The sequence below is a fragment of the Lampetra planeri genome, chromosome 53 (genome assembly GCF_965212315.1).
Source record: "Lampetra planeri chromosome 53, kcLamPlan1.2.h2, whole genome shotgun sequence".
In the NCBI taxonomy this organism is placed as follows: domain Eukaryota; kingdom Metazoa; phylum Chordata; class Hyperoartia; order Petromyzontiformes; family Petromyzontidae; genus Lampetra; species Lampetra planeri.
Window position 1 is genome coordinate 6,442,703 of NC_136159.1, and position 12,279 is coordinate 6,454,981.

General features: G+C 45.0%; 1 protein-coding gene across 1 annotated transcript in view; it reads right to left on the reverse strand.

Annotated features, from left to right (window-relative positions):
- Nucleotides 1-5,326, reverse strand: part of NPC1L1 (NPC1 like intracellular cholesterol transporter 1) — a 32,596-nt gene extending 27,270 nt beyond the window's left edge. Inside the window, exon 1 of the mRNA XM_078617426.1 lies at nt 4,957-5,326. Within this exon, the coding sequence (XP_078473552.1) occupies nt 4,957-5,025 (69 nt within the window). The 5' untranslated portion in view covers nt 5,026-5,326. The remainder of the gene's footprint in view (nt 1-4,956) is intronic.
- Nucleotides 5,327-12,279: the final 6,953 nt, after the last annotated feature.

Here is a 12,279-nt window from a genome sequence, read left to right on the forward strand (position 1 = left end):
TCTGTGGGCAATGTTAGTCTATGGGCAATGTTAGTCTATGGGCAATGTTAGTCTATGGGCAATGTTAGTCTGTGGGCAATGTTACTCTATGGGCAATGTTAGACTATGGGCAATGTTAGTCTATGGGCAATGTTAGTCTATGGGCAATGTTAGTCTATGGGCAATGTTAGTCTATGGGCAATGTTAGTCTATGGGCAAGGTTAGTCTGTGGGCAATGTTAGTCTATGGGCAATGTTAGTCTATGAGTAATATTAGTCTATGGGAAATGTTAGTCTATGGGCAATGTTAGTCTATGGGCAATGTTAGTCTATGGGCAAGGTTAGTCTGTGGGAAATGTTAGTCTATGGGCAATGTTAGTCTATGGGCAATGTTAGTCTATGGGCAATGTTAGTCTATGGGCAAGGTTAGTCTGTGGGCAATGTTAGTCTATGGGCAAGGTTAGTCTGTCGGCAATGTTAGTCTATGGGTAATGTTAGTCTATGGGTTATGTTAGTCTATGGGAAATGCTAGTCTATGGGCAATGTTAGCCTATGGGTAATGTTAGTCTACGGGCAATGTTAGTCGATCTACATGCAATGTTAGTCTATGGGCAATGTGAGTCTATGGGCAATGTTAGTCTATAGGCAATGTTAGTCTATGGGCAATGTTAGTCGATCTACATGCAATGTTAGTCTATGGGCAATGTGAGTCTATGGGCAATGTTAGCCTATGGGCAATGTTAGTCTATGGGCAATGTTAGTCGATCTACATGCAATGTTAGTCTATGGGCAATGTGAGTCTATGGGCAATGTTAGTCTATGGGCAATGTAAGTCTATGGGCAATGTTAGTCTGTGGGCAATGTTAGTCTAAGGGGCAATGTTAGTCTATGGGCAATGTTAGTCTACGGGCAATGTTAGTCTATAGGCAATGTTAGTCCATAGGCAATGTTAGTCTATGGGCAATGTTAGTCTATGGGCAATGTTAGTCTATGGGCAATGTTAGTCTATAGGCAATATTAGTCTATGGGTAGTGTTAATCTACGGACAATGTGAGTCTATGGGCAATGTTAGTCTATGGATAATGTTAGTGTATGGGCAGTGTTAGTCTATGGGCAATGTTAGTGTATGGGCAATGTTAGTGTATGGGCAATGTTAGTCTATGGGCAAGGTTAGTCTATGGGCAATGTTAGTGTATGGGCAATGTTAGTCTATGGGCAATGTAGGAATACTGCAGGACGACCGCAAAGCCACGAGATCATTCTGGTGGGATGTATTTCGTTACTTGGACCAGGAGAGAATGGAAATTGACACCGGACTGAGCACGGTTCGGGGGTCCAAAGAGCGGCGAGGTTAGGATTCGGGCCAAGGTTAAACCTTGGACAAATATTGAAACGTCTGCGCTGGGCTCTCTGGGAACTGCAGGCTTTTCCGGTGGCTTTACCGCCAAACTCTAGAAATAAAAACAACGCTGACACGATATAACAATCGGGTTTATCCTTCAGTTATAGATTTCGTGACTGCAGGAATTCATCTTCTTGGTTCTTTCGGTAAAGTCGCGTAGAAGGGAAATAATAAAATAAAATAAATTAAACATAATAAAATACATAAAATTTATAAAAAATAATAAAATACTTAAAATTGTATTTTATTATGTTTTATTTTTATAATTTTATTATTTCCCTTCTACGTGACTTTACCGAAAGAACCAAGAAGATGAATCCCTGCAGTCACGAAAGCTTTAAATCGAAAGGTTTGTACCCTTTCTGGCAATAAAACAGGCCGTGTTGAGATGTTAAAACACCTAAGCAGAATCCTTTATGAAGGAATCCTGTCGTCATCAACCACACGCACTTGTGATGAACATGCAAACAACAAACATGCTCTGATAATATACGGCATTGTCTTTGAAACTGATTGGTCTACACCAGGGACAGCTTTCTTTAGAGCAAGGGTGGGGACCCTTTTTACTGCCAAGGGCCATTTGGATATCTATAACATCATTCGCGGGCCATACAAAATTATCAACTTAAAAAAATAGCCCGTTAAATTTGGTCAAACATTTCATTAACTCACCCCTAATGCGATGGCTGGAACTGCTTTTCTTTGGCGAGGCGCGTGATGTTAGCTGGTGTTGATGATGTTGCTACTCACAACTGCTTTTCCAGGTTTGCTCTAAGATTTATTTGAATTTCGAGTCCCGCCTGCGGTTGCCTTGGCAGGGCCAGACCCAAATGATTTCGCGGGGCCTGGTACGGCCCGCGGGCCGGACGTTCCCCACCCCTCGTCTCAAAGTGTTAGATCAGAGAACGCCTCTAAAGAAAGCTGTCTCTGGTGTGGACCAATCAGTTTCAAAGACGAAGCATCATATCATTATGAGAGCATGTTTTTCGTTCCGTGTGTGGTTAATGCAGATGGGATTCCTCGAAAATATGATTCTGTTTGGTGTTTTAACGTCTGAACACCCCCTGTTTTATTGCCAAAAAGGGTAAAACATATTGTTATATTTTGATACTGGCATGGAAGGTCCCAGCGTTAACAAGGCATCAGAATCTTCTAACGTGCAGAGGATAGCTACTTATTTACTACAGTCTCGAGTTTGTCAACTCGTGCACAATTTGGCCGGGGATTAAAATAGCTAAGAGATGATTTACGTCGGTACTGAAATCACGACGTGACGCTAGATATTGCCTGGCGGACGATGCGATTATAATGGGCCTTACATATCGTACGATGTATATCGTAGCATCACCAGATCGGGACAACCCTACCTCTCACTCAGGACATTCCCACCAAGGTTTTATGGTTTTAAGGTTATATAATTACACGTTCAGCGCTTTGTTAATTCACTGATGAAGATGAACGATACATTATGATAATTAATAATGCTACTATGCATAATAGTCTACATGTTAAACCAATAATATTACTTGCAATAATTAGCTCTTCAGCCAGGAAACCCACAATAAGCCCGGCTACATCGATGGTTTGTTTTCTTTTAAAAATACGTTTTCAGCCAATGAATGAGTTACTCATACACGTGGAAGGAAAATAAGCCCCACGCCTTGCGCGAGGGAGCAACGCTCTATCCCCGTACAGATGATAATAATAATAAGACAAATAATAATTTCATCAAGGATCTCAAAGCGCTGTACAGGACACAGCAGCAGCAGCAGCAGACAATCAGCATAAACATAATACTATAAATACATTTTAAGAATTCATTTACTATATGAACTCAACGTTTAATAATAAGCGGAAGTGTATACATAGGTGCAAAGACGCATTTTTTAAAATGTCTACAGACTCAAGAGAGGTCTTGATTTATCATGGAAGAGGGTTCCATAGCCTGGCTGCTACACGGCGAGAAATCTCAGTCACCCATAGACCGAAACCTCGATCTGGGAATGCAGAGAAGATCAACACCCCCCGAGATTCCCAGATGGAAACAGATGGAGATGAAGTCCACTCGCTAGCGAGGCAGGGGAGTTTCACACGACATCTTTGTGTGATCCACCAACCCTCGCTGCGCTGGATTGCAGGCAGCCACGTGCGAAGACACCACCACGGCCCGTCTCATTCGCAGTGGTTGTTGATGATGATGATGAATGAATAATGATGAAGAACAATTGATGATGATGGTTACAAACAATGGATTGTAATAATTATGAATGAATAATGATGAAGAACAATTGATGATGATGGCTACAAACAATGGATTGTAATAATTATGAATGAATAATGATGAAGAACAATTGATGATGACGGTTCCAAACAATGTATTGTAATAATTATGAATGAATAATGATGAAACAATTGATGATGATGGTTACAAACAATGGATTGTAATTATTATGAATGAATAATGATGAAGAACAATTGATGATGATGGTTCCAAACAATGTATTGTAATAATTATGAATGAATAATGATGAAGCAATTGATGATGATGGTTACAAACAATGGATTGTAATAATTATGAATGAATAATGATGAAGAACAATTGATGATGATGGTTCCAAACAATGTATTGTAATAATTATGAATGAATAATGATGAAACAATTGATGATGACGGTTCCAAACAATGGATTGTAATAACTATGAATGAATAATGATGAAGAACAATTGATGATGACGGTTCCAAACAATGGATTGTAATAATTATGAATGAATAATGATGAAGAACAATTGATGATGATGGTTACAAACAATGGATTGTAATAATTATGAATGAATAATGATGAAACAATTGATGATGATGGTTACAAACAATGGATTGTAATAATTATGAATGAATAATGATGAAGAACAATTGATGATGACGGTTCCAAACAATGGATTGTAATAATTATGAATGAATAATGATGAAGAACAATTGATGATGATGGTTCCAAACAATGGATTGTAATAATTATGAATAAATAATGATGATGATGAATAATTGATGATGATGATGATGGTGCCCAACAATGTATTCTAATAATTATGAATAAATAATGATGATGAATAATTGATGATGATAGTGCCCAACAATGGATTGTAATTATTATGAATAAATAATGATGGTGATCATGATGATGAACAATTTATGACGACGACGATTATGATACAAAACCATGTATAAGTAATAATTATGGATGCATAATGACGATGAACAATCGATGATGGTGCCCAACAATGTGTTCTAATAATAGTGAACAATGGAAGATGGCGGTGATGATGTTCAACAACGGATGAGGATTCTGAGCAATGGATAACGATTGCGTGCAATCGATGATGAACAATAGACGCTTTTGATGATCAATATTCAATGTGCGGCGATGAACAATGTAAGGGTGATAACGAGTGCTGACGCGCTGAATGATTACAATGATCAACGACTGATGTTGAACTTCCGAAAAATTACGAACAAAGTTCAACAATAACGGACAGTTTATCATGCTTCGGATGATGATGATGATCATTATTCCCAACTCACCTGCACAAGGGCGAGCATCAGCAGTGCCCTGCCGTACCCCATCGCGATGGCGTTTGCTGGCGACGTCATCCACCGCTGATTTAGAATCTTTAAGATACTTCACTCGAGTCACCCTTGGCCATTCACCCAAACTCAGCACGTTCACCCGACAATTTCAACCGATCAAAACCTCAACAGCGACACGATGCTGCTTCGTAGTAGAGCTTGCTTCTTCCGATGCAGTCAGTCGCTGGTTTCTCGTGGGGTGACGGACGTCTGTGGTACTGACCTCCCAGTGTGTCCTGTGTGTGGTGTGTGGGTTAGTCAGCGCACACGCGCGCACCGCTATGCGAAATGCCCAGGGTAGACGATACGAGTTGACTTTATATGGCTGTAGCAGACATACACACAGACGTGATCACACACCCACCCACCCACCTACTCATTCACTACATTCACAGATTGGCACCTCCCCCTTCTCCCTCCTCCTCCTCCTAATCTGCTTTTTTATTTTCTCTCTGCTATCTCTCCCTCCTCTCAAACTCCAATAGGTGAAGGGGTCGTAGTGAGGAGAGGGCGGAAGCGACGAATTTCTGGGCCAAAACACATTCGCAGGTTATGGATTCCTCATCAGCAGAAGCAGAAGAAGCAGCAGCAGCAGCCATGATCAGTCCACTGCTGGATGAAGGCAGCCCCCCCCCCAAGCCGTCGAGATCGCTCAACGCGCTGCGTTGTTTCACGATCCACCTGTGGGCCCCAACGAGATAAAAAACTGTGATAAAGAGCTTCATGGCTCATCGGATTCCTCCTCTAGTCTCAATATTCTGAGTCGATTTTCGTAGTTCCGTTCTTTGGCTGCCACTCCGTTGTTAGTCTCGACCACGGCGACAGCAACAATAATATTAATGCTACTACTGGAACGACAAATTCCATCGTGCAAGCCATCACAAGGCCTTCCAGCCACGGCGTGTCTTGCACAAGTATTATACTATAGCCTGTTGCCCGTCCAGGGACGGGTGTATTTCAGTAAATCTGAAACTTGCAGGCGAAAAGCAGAGCGCGACGTGATATATTCATTGCATCATATTCTTTGGGTCTTTCGGTAAAGTCACGTAGATAGGTTCAAAGAAAATAATAAAATAGACAACAAAAATATTCAAGATTCACTGCATACATTTGTAAGTGCGCGGTGACACAGACTTAGTTCATTTAAAGGTTATAATCCCTCGTTCATCGTGACGTCCTTTTTACTTTGATGTCTCAACAGCGTCACGGAGATCACGTGACGCGAGGGTTCTGCCTTTGTGGTGAGGGTTGTCAGTTGACGCCGAGGAGGGGGGAGGAGGCGCCTCGCCCCCCCATGTGGAGTGACGTCACCCACTAATTGTTATTAATGGAGGGGGGGGGTGTCCATTTGGAGGACGTCACCTGTTCATGATTATTAATGAGGGGGGCTGTTCGATGTGGTGTGACGTCACCTGCTTATGATTATGAATGAGGGGGCGGGGGTCCATGTGATGGACCCTCGCCTGTTAATGATTATTAATGACGGGGGCTGGTCTACGTGGAGTGACGTCACGCGCGTTACACACTGAGATTATTGGCTCATCGTAGTGGTGGTTAATAACAGTCTGATGCCTTCCTCTCACCTGCATACGTTCCCTCGAGTTCACGTGTTCATCTCCCTGTCTGTCATTCCGGGCACGTGTCTCTCTGTGCATCCTCGGCTTACCTGTCTTCATTGTAAAAAAAAATATAAGAATCATAATTTCTATTTAGATAATTTTTATTATTTCGATTTATGGCTTTCGTGACTGCAGGGATTCATATTCTTGGTTCTTTCGGTAAAGTCACGTAGAAGGGAAATATTAAAATTATAAAAAAAAACATTATAAAAAAAACTTCGTGATAATGTTTTCTTATGTTTTATTTTTATTATTTTCTTATTTCCCTTCTACGTGACTTTACCGAAAGAACCAAGAATATTTTTATTATTGTTACAATGGTTATGGTTAACACAGGATGATGATGACGATGTAAATATTACGTTATAGCTGACGATGGAAAACAAGTCAGCACGTCATGCTTTATTCGAAAAAAGTTTTGCCCGCTTGCTGGCTGGCTGGCTGGAGGGAGGGAGGATCATGTCCAACGTTATTAAAACAAAATCAACGGTCCATTGTCAATCCCTGATGGACGAAAGCTTTCCCACGCCTCGTCAATCAAGGAGATTGTGTGACCACAATTCACCACGCTGGCCAGTGCGGGTTCGGTGAAGGAAATTGTGGTGGGGTGGTGTGGTGGGTGGTGTGGTGGGGTAGTGGGGTGGTGTGGTGGGGTGGGGTGGTGGGGTGGTGGTGTGGTTGAGTGGTGGGGTGGTGGGGTGGAGTGGTGGGGTGGTGGGATGGTGGTGTCGTGAATCCAAATATCAATGTCCTGGTCACAAAAGCAAAGTTTGTGGAGAATAACAGCCATTTTATGTACTTTTGAGGAATAAGCAATTAGAAAATAACACTTACTATCCTGGAACAAAAATCTTTTTTTTGTTACACACTCATGTATAATTGTCCCAGGCAGAGGCGTCCCTAGGGTGCACGGCGAATCGGGGTGTTGGGGACCCACAGTGGGGTGTGCCCCGGGCCCCGCATGCCCCGACGGAGGGGGCCCTGGCCCCATGTTATACAACCTCCCTCGCGTGTTCGTTCCAGCTGTGCGCCACCAACAGCGACCGTGACTTGCTCTGAGGTGGATTGTGGACTTCGTGAAGGCGCCCCGCCCCGAAACCCTTTCTGACTCCACCCATACCTACTGACCCCACCCACACATATTGACCCCACACACATTTACTGACCCCACACACACCTACTGAAAACCCCCCGCCCACCTCCTACGCATTTCACAAGTAGTACTAATCACATTCCTGCATTTCCCATAAATATGCTAAATTCCTCTTGATATGCTAATTATTTTGTCAAGGCGCACTTCCCCCCTTCCAACCCAGCTTAAATATACGCTCCAAGCGTGGTGGTGTTTAATTCAGACGCTGTCTCCCCGACAGACCTGGTCTTCACCTGAGGACGGCTGCTTGCGTTGTGGCCGAAACGTCGTGAGAATGATTTTATTATGTTTTATTTTAATTATTTTATTACTTCCCTTCTACGTGACTTTACCGAAAGAACCAAGAAGATGAATCCCTGCAGTCACGAAAGCTTTAAATCGAAATTGAACTTACCTGTTGATTCAAGATAAGACAAATACAGGAGAATCAAATACGTGCAGTGGACAGCAGCGTGGCTTTAGTGCCCCAGATGGGGCCACAGACCAACGACTTAAATTCGTTGAATTATTGTTATCTTGTATGAATTGCTTTGCGTGCAAAATGCTATATTTATATTCCACACACGGTCGCCCAGATAACGTGCAGAGTGCACGCCGGGGTGTCCACTATCTTGTACGTGCGAACCCTGCGATGAAGAATGATCGTGGAAAGCAACGGCGGCCCACGTGCATCGAGAGGAGAGTTTTCAATCGGCGACCGTGACCCTTTGTGGTGATGGCACCGATATCCGCCACTCAATCTTGCTTAACCCCCGAGACCTGACGGTGCATTCAGAGTGTGTTTGGCCAGAGGCATGGCCATCATGAACACGTAACACCCCGAACTCCCCGGGAGTACCACACAGAGGTGTGGACTCGAGTCATGTGACTTGGACTCGAGTCAGACTCGAGTCATGAATTTGATGACTTGCGACTCGACTTGGACTTGCATAACAATGACTTTGTCCCACCTATGAGATGTGGACTCGAGTCATGTGACTTAGACTCGAGTCAGACTCGAGTCATGAATTTGATGACTTGCGACTCGACTTGGACTTGCATAACAATGACTTTGTCCCACCTATGAGATGTGGACTCGAGTCATGTGACTTGGACTCGAGTCAGACTCGAGTCATGAATTTGATGACTTGCGACTCGACTTGGACTTGCATAACAATGACTTTGTCCCACCTCTGGTATCACATCATCACATCATCTTCACTCTATGGCAAGTGAATGCCATCCCATGGCCTGGATATCCCCCGAGGTAGACTCAGCCTTGAAAATTGTCACGGTACTCGGCGCCCTGCATCAACGTCGCCTGCTACTCAACCACCCGAAAAGGACCCGAAGCTAAGCACACTTGGTGCCTGGATAGTGTTTGCAAGAGTGACCACCACCATGCGTCATAACATGTTGTTACGGGGTGCTCTGGCGCTACGTTGTGGGCAGCGCAGCAAAAAAAAACATTGTTGGGCTGTACTTCTATGCTACCCTCCGCCTATGCTTCTCCAATTCACCGAACCCTACCTGAGCAGCGTGGTGAAGTGCAGTCAAGCAATGCACTCGCAAGCGCGAGCACTAGGCCCTCGTCCAGCAGTGGATTATTAATCACCTGCTGGAGCCCCAAACACGTGGAAAATTTTCTTCGACAATGTCCTCGGCTTCTCTCCTGTCGACGCAGAAGGGACATTGGCCGAGACGCCACCTGTGATGTGTTTACTTGAGGCCACGCGCAGAGTTCATGACGAATGCTCTTGAGTTTGGGGGGGGGGGGTTTGTTATTTGTGCTTGGGCTCCAATGTCAACACAGAGAGTCAAGCACCACCGGATGATTTGGGTTTTTAGTTCAGCGTCATTTGTAGATAACGCCACGTCTATTGACGTTGTAATAACGTCACGTCTGCTGACACACGAGTGCAAGAATTAACAATAATCATTTCCGTATTTATCTATCCAGAAGGGCCACGCTGAGTTTCATTTCACGCGTGTGGGGAGGAAATCGGAGCACCAGGAGAAACCCCACGCCTTGCACGAGGTGGCAACGCTTGATCCCCCGTACAGATGGAAACAGATGGGAGTCCGCATTTGCTGTTCCGCGTTCTCCTGGCGAGCCAGGGGCACGGCATCTCGTCCACGCCCACGGGAAGGGGAGATTCACACCCATCTGTGCGTGATCCACCAACCCCTCGCCGCTGCCTCCACAGCGCAGGATTACAGGCGCGCGTAGAATTCACCGCCCACCCACCGTTGACGTTTCTGTACATTCATTTGACTCTGAAAGGTTTTAAAAAGTAGAAAAAGCAGTTATGCGTCCGCCATCTTGTGTGATCACCGATTCCGGTTTTCAGGCCTTCAGACGCCGAGCACGTGGGCACCTCCTAACTTCACCAGGCACCTTGTAGGGGACCGAGCCTTCGAGCTGCAGTAAATCAATGAGGATTCATCTTCTTGGTTCTTTCGGTAAAGTCACGTAGAAGGGAAATAATAAAATAATAAAAATAAACATAATAAAATAATTCTCACTTATTTTATTTTATTATTTCCCTTCTACGTGACTTTACCGAAAGAACCAAGAAGATGAATCCCTGCAGTCGCGAAAGCTTTAAATCGAAAATCAATGAGGATGCCGATCAAATGTACTCATGTCTGATGTGGCTGTTGTTCACAATTGCATCCCGCAAAAATGTCTTTTATTTAAGGTTGTTTCTGTTGGGTGAAACGCTTTTGATGTTTTTCTGTAACGTGGTTGGCTGCTTCTTGTTTTTTGCCCTGCTCTCGATTTGCTTCGTTTCTCTACTTTATTTGATGATTTTACATTTTGTCACTTTGGTGTAACCCAGGGCCACTCTGACAAATGAGACAAACACTCAAATGTGTTCATGTACGTGCAATGAAGAAGGGCCGTTGCCCGAAACGTCGGACATTATATATTTTTTTATTTTAAGGCCATAGTGTGAATTGACGAATGTGTTGAGTTCGTTGATGTTGGCAACGCTTGCGCACCACTGCCAACGCACCGGGAGAATCACCGCCACCACCACCATCATCATCAATAACAACAACAACATCAAAAACTCCACGTGGGGTGACCACCCCACGCACGTGTCGCTCCTCGATCGCCTCGATCGCCACGAGGACTTCAAGACGGCCACACCCTCGCCACGAGACGTAAACCCTTCGTGATGTCTCAACGAGATATCGTCGCGGCTGCTCTTTGAGGTCATCATCACGTTGAGTCGTTTGGGCGAGGGCCGCCGTATACATTAATACGACAAAGACAAAGTTCCCCCGGATAGCCTTCAAGAGACTGTAGGGGCCAATTGCTGTTTAAGGCCGGCACGGCACGCGAAGGGGGTGGGTGGCCAACACCACGCCCGACCGCCTTTGTCTCCCAATGCTGACGTTCACACACCGCATCTGCTACTCATTTGAGGCTGAGTAGACCTTGGGGAGGCCCGGGCCCGGTTCAGATATTCGTCACCGATGGTTGATTCTTTAACACTTTCTTTAACACAAAGATCCCCCGTATAGCCTTAAACAGACTGTTGGGGCAAGTGCGAGTACCTATTAAGGCAGGAACGGTACACAAGAGGGTGGGTGGCCAAGACCACGCCTGGCCGCCTTTGTCTCCCCAATGGCGCTGTTTCTACTCATTTGAGGCTGAGTCGCCTTAAGGGAGGCTCAGGGCCGGTTCAGATAATCGTCACCGGTGTTGGCCGTGAGCGGGAATCGAACTCGGGTCGCCGGGTTCGTCGCTACACCACGGTGATTCGTTAACACACGCACACACAGATACAAAGCCCCCCCCCCACCCATGTAGCCTACAGACGCCGTTGGGGCAAGTGCTGTTAGCGAGCACCTACCTCTACAGAAAGGCCTGGGGCATTATTGGACAGCACCATTCCGGCCCGCCTTTATCTTCCCAGTTTGTACACTGTCAACCAGGTACAGATGTCAGGCTGAGGTCAGTCCAAGTACGCGATTAGTTCGCACGCGCCACACGCCTGAAAGTGGTCAATTGTCCAAAACGTTAGTTCACCGTATGCAGTGTTATTTTATTGTGTATTTGTAATGGCGACTGATATTTTGCACAACCCACTCATCCACCAACTCAATTAACCACGAAACACATTCGTCACCCACTCATCCATAAACCCACCGGTTTACGAAGTTACCACTCACACAACTCACTCATGTCACCTACGCAGCCACGTATACACTCATGACACGCACAGTCTCTCACCAACCCACTGAATCACTCACCAATTCATTCACAATCTCGACAACCACCCACCCAAAGCACCCGTTCACCTCCCGACCAATTCAATCACTCAACAACTCACTCCCATGCTCCCTCACTCATTCCTCTACCAACCCACTCACTCATTCACCCACCCAGCTATCAATTCAACCACCCAACCACTCACTCTCCGGCTCTCTAACTCGTTCACCCATTCACCTCCCCATCAATTCAACCACCCAACCACTCACTCCCATGCTCCCTCACTCATTCCCCTACCGACC